The sequence below is a fragment of the Colius striatus genome, chromosome 3, assembly GCF_028858725.1.
Source record: "Colius striatus isolate bColStr4 chromosome 3, bColStr4.1.hap1, whole genome shotgun sequence".
Taxonomy (NCBI): Eukaryota; Metazoa; Chordata; class Aves; order Coliiformes; family Coliidae; genus Colius; species Colius striatus.
Window position 1 is genome coordinate 89729622 of NC_084761.1, and position 14570 is coordinate 89744191.

A 14570-nucleotide genomic window follows, 5' to 3' on the forward strand; every position below is an offset into this window, starting at 1 on the left:
CCTAGTATATCTCTGTTTCCTAAAAAACCTTCTAAATCATGAGAAAATATTATGAGGAGGGGATGTGTCAGGACAGCCCTCTAATTCCTGCTGTAGAGGATTTACTTGACAACCTGCAATGCGAAAGTTGTAAGCTGTCCAGACTATGTTCCTGATTTCAGGCAGTGTCAAGGGATATATCTCCCCTGAAGTTAACCAACATCATATTTTACATTTGCTGTAGCACTGGATGAACAATTTATCTGCACTAGAATCTTCATTTTTAATGCTGGTCAAACTCTGAGAAGGGAAACTGTTGAGTTATTCACTCCAGGTGCTCCTAAACACACTCCTAGAGACTGGGATCCTAAACACAGGACGGAACATAGACAAAAACAAGCACCCACATATAGGGTTCAAGTAAAGCACAAAAGGTACATCCAGAAGTTTGCTGCAGCAGTGTAAATGTGAGATTTTCCTGCAAGGATAAAAATATTTACTTCAGAATAGAATGATGTAATTGATATCACAGAGCAGGTCTGGGTGTATTCACTGATAGTTTCACTCCAGGATAACATCAAGAGAAAGCCGTTAAAGGCGGTGACGTTCTTACTGTTCCTGCTGTTTGATAGTTGTGAAACATTTAGTGGTGTAATATTTCCTCAAAGGAAAAACCTGTATTTCCGATTCCTGTTACATCCAAACCATGGCTTGATCTCCAAGCCATCATTTGGTACAGCAGGTAGTGCTCAATTCACTTCTTGTATTCATGTTAAATCTGCAAAAAGCACTTCCAGTCATCCATTTCTTTCCCAGGTGGAGTCCCTCACTACATCTCACTCATTACTACAGTCTGACCTCCCTGGGGTGTACTGCATCCCTCTCTGCACCTTCTGCTCACGAACACATGAACACACCACAGTTCCCTGCAGGGAATCCTGCCTACCATTAGCTATCCAGTAACTAGGGAGTGCCAAGTCCCTGCCTGCTCAGACAATATCTAAAGTTACCCAACAGTATCTCCCCATCCTCATGGGTAAAAAACTTTGTGCTTGCTAACAATCACCTTGACTTCAGCTTCACCTCTCTGAGGCTCTGCTGAACAAGCAGTAGATTTGTCTCACTTTTCCACCCATATGTTCCCACAAAAGACTCTCTGTTTCTGCCACCCACCTTTCCCAGAACCAGCATTGCTCTTCCCCAGAGACCCTCCTGCGATGATGCCTCTTCCTCCTGCCTGCACAGCCCACACCACTCTACTTCTTCTTTCCATACCAGTCCAAACAGCTCTTAAAAAAACCTCACTGTCTGGCACCCCCCTGAGGTTTTGGCTATTTGTCCAAGATTTACAGACATTCAGAGCAGTAGTCCTAGCAGACTGCCCAAGATCTGTAAGTCTCACACATAGGGACATTTCACTTTTGTGCATGTGTATCTATATATATACATATATATATATATATATATATATATATGAACTACACACTCACAGCCCAGTTGGCCCACACATACAAAGGGCTCACATTGGGCAGATACTACACATAGTCTCCACAGACATCTCCTAGGCAGGAGTGGAGTATGTTCTGGAAACCTGAAGCTCCAACAGATTTCGTCTAGGGGGTTGAACAAGCCCCTTGGGTGTTGTTATGGTGAGCTCTGGCTCTGTACAGTGCAGTACTAACATCTCCCTCCAGCAGACCCTTCACACCTGAGCTGCACTTCATCCTAAAGCTAAACACTTTGATTACAGTTCCTCTTGAATTTGGCAGATGTGTTTTTCTGGATCAGTGCCTCCAACACTTGCTTAACACTAATTTGCAAGCAGCTCCAAAGGTTTCAGGTCGACTCCCCATGTACACATGGTGTTCTTAGCCTAGTGAGAGTTTTTGCTTCAGCATTTGCTTTCAAGCAGGTCCCCCTGATCCCAGTTCACACACTTCTCACCAATCTTTCATGGACAAAGGATACTCTCTTCTCACATTTTCCTGTCTTTTCTTTGTAACAGCAGTGATCTCTTCCAGCTAACTCTATCCTTTTTTTTCTGTTTCCTTTCCTCTCTCACACATATGACTCTTGTTTTCTGGAGAAGAAACAACAGCCAGGGCAAGCCCTCACTGGCACTAGGGTTGGCATTGATATTGACAGCAATACCTTTCAGTGAGGGGCAGGCAGACAGAGTGGCTTTCTTGTTGCAAACCACCTAACCAAAGCTGTAGTGGGTAATGGACAAAAATGATTCAGAAAGCAGAAAAAGGCTTGCAGGCATCCAGTTCCCTGCAGAGGCGGCTGCTTGTGGGCCTGGTAGGGCCATGGTGATGGGCTGAGTGAGGGACAGAGATGGCACAATACACCCACAGAAATGCAATTCTTGGCTTACAGAGCTCCTTCTTCAGCTACTGGAAAAGCCTTCTTGAGTCAGACAGACAACACCGTGACAGTCAATGTTTCAAGAGAGGATTAAAGTAGTCATGAGTTACCGCTTCCAACAATTTAAGCTCTGGGAGGGCACTCATGAATAAGTCAGTGCAGCCACCATAACTTGGCTCTTGTAAGCATGAACCACCTCTAAAGTCTACCTTCATGTCTGACCTACTCACATTACAAAGGCACATGCATTGCTGCTTGTTTCAGGGCTGGGTCATTTGTTTCTGATCTACTGTTAATCTGATTTAAAGCCAGGCTGGAAAATAATTTAAAGTTGTTAAGTTTAAAATGCTAATGCTGTGCACTGCTTAATTTTAGACTCAGCATGACTCAGCTAACATTGGCTTTTCAAGCTTTCTGGTAGATTGTAATCAGTTTGGCAATGAGTCTTCTGACATGACAGAGAACTCCCTGCAAGGGGATCACAGAAAATGTACTTCATTGGAAAGTGTGAAGCAAACATCTGAGAGTATCTGGTCATATTCTGCAGACTAAACAAGACAGGTCACGTTTGCAAGTAGTGTGAAGGAGAAAAGAGGAACGTGGTCAGCATTTAGGCACAGATTCAAAAAACCTCGGGGGTATCAAGGCTGACCAGTGAAACCCCTGATTTTTCAGCACTTGTCAGTCACTGGATAAACTGAGAATTAGATACACACATTCCTTACAGAGACAAGCAAGTGCTAGCCATCAAGGTACTGTTGGGGCCAGAGATGTGTCTTCCTCACCAAAGCGTTTAGGATGTGATGCTTTCACCCAGTGTGTCAATTAAAGTGACTTATATGGGAACAGTTTGCCACAGACTTTGGCTTCCTGTTTGAGGCAGACTTTCACAATGAGGTCATTGTAGCACTGAAATGTGGTGACCACGTGAAGCCATAGCATTGCTCAGCTAAGTAACAATCTCACTGTCCCTCAGCACTCCTGCAATGAATGCATCTGTCCTCTTGTCTTCTCTGGTTTGGAAGGTCTGCTATTTATCCTGAGATCTCAAGGAAGGACAGCTGGAAGGGATGGTCGTGTGTTGTACAAGGTGTAAAGTGCTTCAACAGCTTGTAAAAAATTAACTGGTCAAAGAGACCAGAAAATGTAGCTGCTTATATGAATGGAAAACTAAAAGCCACATCCAAGTCATGAGACAGAAGATGACCACCTCTGTGCTCAGCTCCAGAAAAGAGCTCAGATTTCCATGTTGGCATTACCATAATTCCGAGTTAGTCAATAGAGGGTCAATTAAAGGCTGTGTTATATTCACAGTCTGGTTATGCAGAGTCACAGAGAGATTGTGGAAACAACTAATGTGAAGGCTTGTTCTGTGTACACCAAATTAAAGCAGCACTGAGGGCATCATCCCTCCTTACTGCAGGCGGCAAAACAGGAGTGGGTGTCTGGAGCAACTCAGCAATGTCTCACCTTACCTGAAAAGTCTATTGGGAACAAAGCACAGTGTCCCCATCTCCTGTCCCGGTCATAGTTATGTGTTGTTGAACACCTGCAAAGAATTAAAGGTGCAGTTTAGTGCAGCTTTGAACAACGCAGGCATTTGCACTTTAATTGTGTGGCCTTCATTCTTTGGCAACCTGGAAATTCATTTTTTTTTCCTAATTAACATCTGTTTCATTCAAATTAACACCAGAGGAGAAATATGCTGCTTTTTTTTGAGGGGAGGGATTAAAGTCGCTCTGCCCTATTTCTCTCAAACAAAATACAGATACAGAATGATACAGAAGCAGGAGCTGACATCTCCAATGAATCCTCCGGAAAAAAACCCACAACCTTATTTCTAAAACCAAAACTAAAACCAAAGCAAATAAGTTATGCTTCCTTTATTCATTACAAAAGAAGCAAACCAGAACCCAACCATTTTTTATGCCTGTCATTTACTTTAATAATTGACATTAATGCCTGTCATTTCCTTTAATAATCTGTGGAAGCGGGAGACTGTCTGCAGAGGGACTTTTTCCTGGCTTTCAGCAGCAAAAGTATTTTGTACTCAGTTCCTTTAAAATATTTCTATTTTTTAACTTGCCAGACAAAATGAGGAAATAAGTGACACAGGGTGATTTCCAAATGCACAGATAAAACCTCTTCTCTCCTTTTTGCAGAGCAGCCGGCTGAATCCTGTGTGCCACACTGCCTGTGGGAATCCTACTGAGACGCTTTGACAACTCTTATCAACATACTTTCCTTGCCCTCATCAGTCTGTTATCAGGCTCATAGTACTCTAAGGAGCATTAAGCTGCTATTCTCCATTTGCAGAGCAGACTTATGAGCTTCTCCAAGGCCACATAGGGAGTATGGGACTGAATCAAAGGTGAACTTTGGAGGTCCACATTGCATCCACTGAAATGTCCTCTCAAACCAGTTCTAAGGCAGCATAATTAATACCAACTGCCACTACACAGGAAAACAAGTGCCTATGCAACATGGGAAGAATGCTTTTTTTCTGTCCTCAGCATGCCAGATTATCCATTTTTATTATATATGGCTTTATCATACCTTGAAAATTTGTATTATTAAATATTTTTTCAGCCTAGGACGTCACAAGTTGGTTTGAAATGCTATTGTAGAGCACATCTGCCATTTTAACTGCCTTACTCTCCTTCTTAATTAGATGCTATGGGGTATTTTAAATGCTTCAGTTCCTACGAGCATCTGAATAGGCCACACATATTAAGTTTGATGACCTCAATTACATAAGGTGTACAAAAAGAAAGGTGCTTGGTATTCTAGTGCAGATTAACTTGATGTGTTCTTAAAGAGGCTGTTTTCTCACAGGCATTGAGGCCCATAGAACTCTGCTGGGAGTTAATGGAAATTTCTCTGTGCTCCTTCAGTGGGAAGTGGTTCACACTTTTTTAAAGGATGCTCTATTACACTACTACACATGAGGATTGAGGTGAGGAAGAAGTTAAAAGTAGTTCTCAGAGGTGCACTGCTTGTGTTGTTGTTGGCAAAACCATCCTTGACTGAACACTTCATTTGCCCATGATGGTTATGGAGAATCCAAGTTAGACAAACTAATTATTGATTTAGCAGAGCAACATTACACTGAGCTGCGTGGGAGAAGCAAACAGAAAAGACCCCAAACATATCTCAAGAATTCAAGCAAATTTGGATCATTAGGGGAAAAAAAAGCAATTTATATGCAAATTAATACTCCCTGGAGTGTGTCCAGTATCAGCCATGCTTTAAGCAAATGGAGAATTCAAATATTCCCCTCATACATGTTTTTGGTCATCAGAGACCCTGACAGAGGCTTCTTCCACCAGCTTTCCACAGCTCACTGATCCTCCCATCCAATGCTCTTCACAATGAGCCCTCTGCTTCCCTATCACTTCACAGTGACTATGAAGATGTTGGTCCCCCCTTGTGATGCCAGGATGCATCCTCAAGTGCCAGGCTTCCTGCACATTCACAGAATCCTTTTACATTTTCTACCACATTTTCTTCTCATCACTTGGGAGAAGCTCAGAGCGCCCTCAAAGCTACTTTACCAGTTTCTCTCCTTTTCTTTTTAAAGTCTCTTCTTTCCTGGAAGCCTTACCAAAAATCTAAAGACATCTTGGTCTCATGGGATGTTACCTCCAACATCCACACCAAACAGGCTTATTATTTCTTTGTGCTACTTGTAAATGGGCCTACTCTCTAGATATAGAAGATAACAAATGTCTTTACATCAGACTGTCACGTAAAATTGTTAATAAATAAGTGAAAATGCAAAGACATTGATACTGAATTAATTACACCAGGAAAGTTCACTGGTAGAGACTGATTTAAACAATGTTTTACACTCATGCATGGTAAACAGCCTGGGTAAAGGTGGATAAAATGGAGTACCACAGATGAGGTCTAACTGGTAGGCAGGATAAATGGAAAGCACACAATTTTGGATGTTTTGTAGGACATGCAAAGCCTCAGAGCAGAGCCAGTCTGGTGGAAGGAAAGAGCTTTGCCATTACACCTGGTGTTGTCACCATGTTTGGGGCCTGAAGGTTTCCTCAGACCTTTCTAGGTGTCCTGATCACAAGAGATGGCCAGACGTTGCCTAACAACACCATAAGAACCACCACCACCAGCAAAATCCAGAGCCTGATGCTTGGTGTCTCCTGGCTCACCCCACGTCCTTCTCATTTCCAGAACTGACATAAACTCTCCAGTTTGTAATCCATCTGGCCAAAAAGCCTTTCTTTGCACGGTTTTCTATCTGTGGACAAAGTATCAAATCTTCCTGTTTCCAGGGAAAGTGTTAGGATTGTGTCCTTCCTAAGCCCACCTTTGCAGTCTGGTACAACAGGGACCCACACATAGAATCATAGAATGGTAGGGTTGGAAGGGACCTTTAGAGATCATCACTCGAGCACACAATGAGGTTTTTCCAGGGTATGAGTTGACACTTTCCATTTCATATCCAAAATCTGAGCCACAGTCTGCTTCTGCCATTTCCTTTGAGCAGTATCTCAAGGCAACTGTCCCATCATGGGACAGGGAAGCAGGGCACTGACAGCATCTCTGCAGCCACAGTTGGGTTGCAATTCAGACCATCCTCTCCATTTGCTCTCACAAGTGTCCATTGCATCCTCAAGTTTCTGTGCCTACACTGTTCAGTGTTTCCAGAGGTATTAATGAACTTTAGCAATAGTTCCAGCTAATTTTTTCTCTTCAACACAAAACATAAATTTACATGATATCTTTAGTATCTGGTAAGAGACCTCTAAATAGTAATTTATCTGTGAAAATAGATTATAATTACAGGGGAAAGCAATACAGGATGCTGTCAAATGCAGTTTGTTATTTGAATACTGCAATTATTTTGTCTTCTTTCCTGTGTTTTTGATAAATATTTATAAAGACACAACTTGTTTGTTGCTCTCAGAGTAAGCAGGAACAGCTTTCTATGGTCAGGACTCTGTTTTTAATGTTGTGTATGGACAAGGTCATGTCTAGTTGCCTTACACATTTACCCCTTTGAAATAACACCATAGCTTTCATAAATGAGATATGTAGCTTTTTATTCAGACATTGCTCTTAAATGCTTTCTGCAGGACTGTCTTTCTATTGAACTTCATACAATGACGTAGCACATAGTATCTGTGGCATATGTAGCATGAAAAAATATATAACAAAATTAAAGCAAATTTGAACGGGCTTTGGCTCACACTATTGAGTCCTGCCTGTAGTCTTGCCTTAAAGTAAGACTTGAGGACTAAGGACATGGGCTCATTAAGTGCATAATCCAGCACTCCCCTGGTCTGGTCCCCTTGGGTTTAGTCCTAAAGGTGCAGGCGGCATCCTGCCTCCCATCATCTCTATCCTTACTAGCAGTTCACAGACAGGCAGGATCAGGAAGGACACAAGCCTTGCCCCCACCTGCTGCCTGTCAGGTCCCCTGGGATCAGTTATTCAGCACCACTCCAGCATGGGCTAGTGCCAAGTCACACAAAAATGCACAGAGCATGTTTCCCAACTGCTATTCAAGGCTCTTTTCCTGGCATCTCTGTGCCTGAAGTCACACATTAGGTTGCTTTTAACTTATGAAAGAAGAGTAAACACTGGCCAGAAGGTCAGATATGGGGTGAAATGACCTGTCAAAATGAAACAGCTCCAGCTGTTTCCTCCTCCTTGTCTCCCTGCTTGTAAATGGTGTTTTAAAAATCGGAAGCATAAGAGCAAGTTGTCCAAGGTCGGCTCTAAAGTGCACTCTACCCTTGGATCCCATCCATCCATGGGGTTTTCCATTTTTTTTTCCACTTCTGTGGCCTAACTGGCTGAAAACAAATACACAGAGTGTCATGTATTAACAGGTTCAATCTTAAGCTTTGAGTAAAATTAAGTGGGTCTAAATATACAGTTCATCAAAAACAGGATCCAAACTGAAAAATTATTCCAGTTCCCTTCCTTCAGTTAAGATACTCTAGAATTCTTGTTTCTTCAGGCTTTTCTTATCTGGATTGTATCTATGGACATTGGGGAAATTCAGAAGCTGTCTCCCAGTCTGAAGCCTTATGTCTGTTTGTATAAGAAGGTATGGGTTGTGTTGCTTACATTACACCAGCACTGGAAACAGATGTGCCATCAGAAAGATGATACAGATCATGAAAACATTAGACAGTCCAGTATAAAAAATGATAGTTTTGCCTTGCATGAGTGAATAAGAGAAGCTCTATAAAATACTCTCTTCACCCTGAAAAGATGCAAGTATTTGCCTTCAACACAGCTCATCTCTGCATATATTTTCACATTGCTGGTACCTCCATATTCCCTGTTGCCTTTGATTTCTGTTAATATATGCTCAGTAGGTAGGTTTATTTGCAGAGTTAGTCTTATCCAGTGCTTGCTGTGGAAGGGCTCCCACCTGACTGCCCCTACCCCAAAATGAATAATGAATGCTTTTAACAACTTCTGCTTACATGAAAGAATAACCTTTGACCAAAATAGTGAAACCTGGCCTTAAACACACTAGTAGAATAAATCATTACCCAATAAGCAGGAGTAATACTTCACCTCTTAGTACTATCCACAAAGGGTCCTGAAGCCAATGAGGATAGAAATTAGAGACAGGATAGGGAAAAAAATCCCACCTTTCCCCCAAAGTCATGTGGCCTCTGCTGCAGTACAAGTGTGTCCCACACAAACAATTCTTCAACTGAGCATCATCCCCTACTGATACTGTTTCTCTCCTTTCTCTGTCAGCAGAGGGGTTTTATCAGGCTTTTTCATCAATCCTGCCATTCTATACAAACTCTTGTCAATCGTGTAAGTTGCAGATCCAATATGAAGGCCAAGGAGGAAACATTTCTGTAGTTCTTGAGCTTTCTGTGGCCTTGGAGACCCTGTGCCTGGGTTCCCTCCCCTCTGAGCATGTTTCGACCTGAGCACCACGTCTATAAGCAGGAGAACCGTGTGGCTCTTCTTGGGTGTGACATCAAGCTCAAGTTTATGAGCCTAAAAACAACATAAAGCACCAAATGGATGACATTTTCATTTGAATGCTGTCTTCATTTATGAGCAATGTTAACTTACCATTTCTTTCTGGAAAATAGATTTGATAAACATGAGTGATAAAACCTTCCACCGTACCGGAAAGGAAATTTGCATAAATTTCCATCCTCCGTAAACACTGAAATGCAAGAATAAAAAACTCATCATGCAGCTGAACACCAACCCACAGGTGTATATATATTATATTTTACTATATGAAATTATGAAGACAGATATCTTCGAGTTTTTCAACTGTACTTTGAACTCTGTTTCTCTGCAACTTCTGGTTCACAAGAAGGGATTTAAAATCCCGTATAATGACTAAATCAACAAAGACTGACAGGCTCAGCAGCAGCTTAAAGTTCTCAGATCATTCCAGTTCAAAAATATATTGCAATTTCTGGTACAGCAAATGTCAATTATGTTCATTAATTGCAATTATTTCTAATTATGTAGTATTGCAATAGCATATTACATTGATTTCTGAAGTAATATCCTTTCAGGCTCCATATCACATTCTAACATCTGTTTAAAACAATTAAAGCACCAGATAGTAAAAACTGAAACAGAAACAGACGGGAGAAAGAAGATTTTAAAGGTTGAGGGAAGACAGACAATTTTGATCATACCACCTTCTCTCTGGGATAAGCAAATTCCATATAAGTGAGGAGAAATTTTTGTGACCAATGTCTAAAAAGGGCAAGATTTTTACGCTCACCGCATCAGTGATGGCAGTCTAAGGATGAGTGGTGGGAGTTTAAGGAAGGCTAGTGGGACCCTAGCAGAAAAAATCCTTCAAGATGAGTCTAGGGTATGAGAAAGACTGAAGATAAATAAGACAATGGAAAACTGTCAGAGCTTACTTAACCACTAAGTTAACAGCAATCACTTTTGAGATCCGGAAGCATGAATGGGAAACCAGCCACTGCTGTAGGAGAGAAATGAGGCATACAACTGAGCTGGCAGCACATTTCCTGCTCTCAGTGACAATATACAACTGCTGCTTATCCAGAGCTTACCCATTCCATGATGCCTGGGGCTCCTGCACATCTTTTCATTATTTGTTAACCCTCACAAGCCCAGACTCATCATCTCAAAGAACTGCTGAGGCCAGTTATCAACGATATAAAAAAAAAGAACCTGTCATTGTGGTCCAAACCCCTCTTAACTGATTGGAATTACAGTCACTAACTGTCCTAACTGTCTCCTTATCTGTCAATACAAAATAGCCACTGCCAGGCCCTCTGCTATCCGTTTTCAAGGCTGGTTTCCATTGTCTGAACTAATTAAGCAAATGTTCAGATCTTTGCTTTGTCTATCTGATACCTCCTGTTAAAAAACAGTTAGGGCAGCAATAAAAGTGTATCCATTCAGAAGGTATCTTGCATCCCAAAGTATTATGAAACTGTTCTAAGACACAAAGGCACTACTGATGGCCTGATTCATATACTTCTTAACAGCAAAAGCACAGGACAATAAAAGCTTGAAAAATGGAATTTTGCCATGGTGGCACATAGCCAGGGTGTCTGTCTGTTTAGGTGCCGTCAAACCAATGCAGCCCAGAAAATCACATGAGGCTCAAATCCATCTCTGACAGAGAGATCAAGGGCTGTGGCAGAAACTGAACTTATATACAAAGAGGTTATACACTTTAAAGTTGCAGGGCAGACCCAGCTCTGATTAAAATAGAGTTGTGCATCTGCAGCCACACCATGTTATGAGAGAATTTATGCCACACCAGCTGAGATGAATTGAAATCCCATCATCACTTTCCCATTAATCCACACCTGAAGGAAAATTACCTGATATTCCTGAGCTAATCCCAAATTCCCCTCTACACAGGAATTAATATTAGCATGACCATTCTATAATCCTTATTCATGTTGAAACAAAGACAGGCTTACTACTGACTTGCACAGCATGGATACAGACAGACAGATCATTCTTACTGTCATGAAACCTATTGGATTTGACTTTGTACCTTGTGGGTGAGTGAACTCATGTTTTGAGCCTCTTCCTGCCTCAGATTTGTGGTGCTACAAAGAGAAAAAAAGAATGTGGATTGGAGACACAAACTCACTCTGGGAATCATTCTATTAAGACAAATGTTCTTTCCAGGGTGTCTTGAAATCTTATTTATCCCAGTGTTTCTGCAAAGATCTCAGTATGTGCAAGGGATTTTTGCTGGGGCACAGAGTGGTGAGAGTATATAAACAGACTCGTGAAAGGTCTCTGTTAAACCAGGAAAACCCAGCACAGCACAAATAAGGCCAAAACTCTGCTCCATTCTATCTTTCTGTTGCCAAGACACACGTCTCCTGTTTCTCTCAGCATGAAGCATGTATGGATTCTGGGACCAGTTCACAGTTACAAATCATATCCCAGCATTTGACTTTTCCTGCCATTTAGCTGTATCCCCCAGGGCATCAGTTAAAAAAAGCAACCTCTACTTCCTATGGGTTCCCTGATCAGCAGGCAAAGGCTGAGCCCATTTTAAGCCACAGGGAATAATAAAAAAAAAGGAAATGCACATAAAGTGCTGTTGCCACCAAAGGTGCTGACAGATTAACTATAGCAAAATAAAAGTGTCACAGAAGCAGCTAAAGAAACAGCACATCATGAACGTGGATCCTGCTGGATATCTTGCTGGGTAGGGGACACAAGAAAGGGGTAATGTAAAGTTTTTGCTAAGATATACAGGGAGGGCTTGAACAGTTCTGAGGAAGAAATAGTTTTTGCACTCTGAACTGACTCTGCCAGGCAGTCTCTAATAGCATCAGCCAGGGCTGATCATTTCCTAGGCACCATGAATATTTCTCTCTGCTCCCATTTGCAATATCTAAAGAGATACTTCTGTATTTCACTGGGATGGGTAGGATTATAACACCATTTAAGTATATCTGAGCTAGTTTTAACCTGCCTAGTGAAATAATGCTAATCACAGAGTCATACAACTGGCAGACTAGACTATTAGCTCTGCTGCTGGTCCACGGTGGATGTCAAGCTGCGGTGAGATTTAAGCAAACTAGCAAAGTCAAACCCTCATGGCCACACTCAGCAGTGCTGTAGGTGCCCTGCAGATATACCATAAAAATACACAAAACACACAATGAAAACACCAAAAGGCATCACACCAGAACAGGGAGAGGTTCGAAACGGAGATGGCACTTCAGTGGCTTGGTAGCAGTAAAGTCTGGTGGGGTTGTAGTCTCTTCTAATGTTTCTGTCAACACATTCCTGGGATGCATTTTCAAAGTATTTCATTTTTTGCGGTACTTCCTTGCCTCTAGTTCATCCTCCCTATCAGGGCACCAATACAAGCAATTTATTTAAATGCAGATATGTATGGGACCAGTTATCCTGCAGCCACCCTCTTAGTCAGCACTGCTGTGAGCCTTCATCTAATAAATCCCTTCTGTTTTTCCTTTGAAGCACTCTTCCTTTCAGTCAGGGTTGCAGCTTCACTCATCCAACCCCAAGGAAATATTGTCCTGCCAGCCAGTACGTAGGTGATCCACCACTCCAAAACAGAAGAATCAGACTTACCATCTTTGCACAGTCGCTGCTCAGAGTTAGAGCCAAGACAACAATGAAAGGAGCACAGACTTTCATCTTTGCTCTCCTCTCTCAAAGGTTTTACTGTCAGAGGGAAACTTCCAGGGCTGGGCTGAAGCAGGAGTGTAAATGAGCAAAGCTTTCGCAAGGGACTGCGATTCACTTGACTTTAGGGTATTTTAGATTTCTAAGTAAGCAGAGCTGTTATCATTGTTAATCATTAATATCTTTGTGGCTAGATGGGAATGCCATGTAGAGAGATATTATCCCTAAACCACAGGGAGTGAAAAGTTTACAAAGTGCCTGACCCTCAGAGATGATGGTCAGTGTCCTCAGCAAGCATTGAAGAGGACCTCCAGAGCAGCTGATCTAATGTTGCTTGTAATCAGAGATGATTTACCATCCAGACATTTTCCATCTCTTTACCTTCACGAGCTAATTAAAAGCATGGTATAGCAATGACAAGGAGCTCCAAGCAAGCCCACTCAGGAGATGACATTACATTGCAAAATATGGACCAGATCAATGTCAATATCAGGCACAAGAATTACTCATTAACAGATGGTTACCTGCCCAGCTGTGACTTACAACAGCAGCCTTTCAGCAACAGATTGAGAAAATTAAAAAGAGAGAAAACAGACATTGCTCTGACAAAACATTCTGTGCACCAAAAAACTCCCCTCTGCAGCCACCTGAGCAAAGCTATCTCTGTCTTAGTTGGCTGAGATAGCTGCACTGCAGAAGTATTTCTAATAGGGATGCAGAAGGTATTGCTAAAACTGAGATTTCATCAGTGGAGCCTGTCTCAGCCCCACCTTGCCCCATAACCAAAATCCACAGGTTTGGCTAGTATAACTATGTCTGTGCTTGAAGGCTTTTGCCAGCCATGTCCTGTCAATCAGGGACTGCACCTCTTCACACCCAAAACCCTCAGAGCCACAGCAACAGAAAGAATACAATAGTCCTTGCTTAAGTTGTGCCTCTATTTTTTGAAGTTGCACCAGCACAGCTATGGAAGGGATGTGAATTATTTGTTTTTAAACCAAGGGGATGATGGCAGGAGGACCCAGCGGTGCAGTGAAGTTACACTAGCATAAATTTGCCATGATGGTTTGTAACGTTGAAGGGGATTCCCACTGTCTGTCCTATCACACTGCTGTCTGTCCTCACAGTAATAGTTCTTGTTAGTACAATTAGGCATCTATAAGGTTATGAACAAAACATTCCTCCTGCAAGGCTTAGAACAGTGGGAACAAGACAAATTTGCAATTTTCTTCCCAAAATCCAATGAAGAGCAAAGAAAAATGCAGAAAGAAATTCTTTCTATTTGTTGCTTGTTGCTCGAAGATTTGAAGTAAATAAAGCTCCAGACGAGACTTGTGGAATAGCTCTGTCTTATTTTCACACATTTCAAAGATGAAACAAAGATGTACAGGCAGTCTGATCAGCCTGGGGACACCTGGCAAAGCTGGAACGTAGATTTCCACTTCCTGCATTTATCCTTGACTTTGGCCATCAGACTTCAAACTAGTAATACCTGTACAATGGTTGTAGACATCTGCTTACCATCCAGGGTACTGAAATTGTGCAAAAAAAGCAAAAAAGCCATTAGCTGTTTTTCTATTCAGAGT

General features: G+C 41.9%; 1 protein-coding gene across 1 annotated transcript in view; it reads right to left on the reverse strand.

The window, feature by feature from the left end:
- Positions 1–12999, reverse strand: part of HGFAC (HGF activator) — a 46713-nt gene extending 33714 nt beyond the window's left edge. Inside the window, exons 1-4 of the mRNA XM_061993922.1 lie at positions 12931–12999; positions 11366–11420; positions 9427–9523; positions 3822–3895 (exon numbers count right to left, since the gene is read on the reverse strand). Of these exons, the coding sequence (XP_061849906.1) occupies positions 3822–3895; positions 9427–9523; positions 11366–11420; positions 12931–12996 (292 nt within the window). The 5' untranslated portion in view covers positions 12997–12999. The remainder of the gene's footprint in view (positions 1–3821; positions 3896–9426; positions 9524–11365; positions 11421–12930) is intronic.
- Between the last annotated feature and the right edge of the window lie 1571 nt (positions 13000–14570).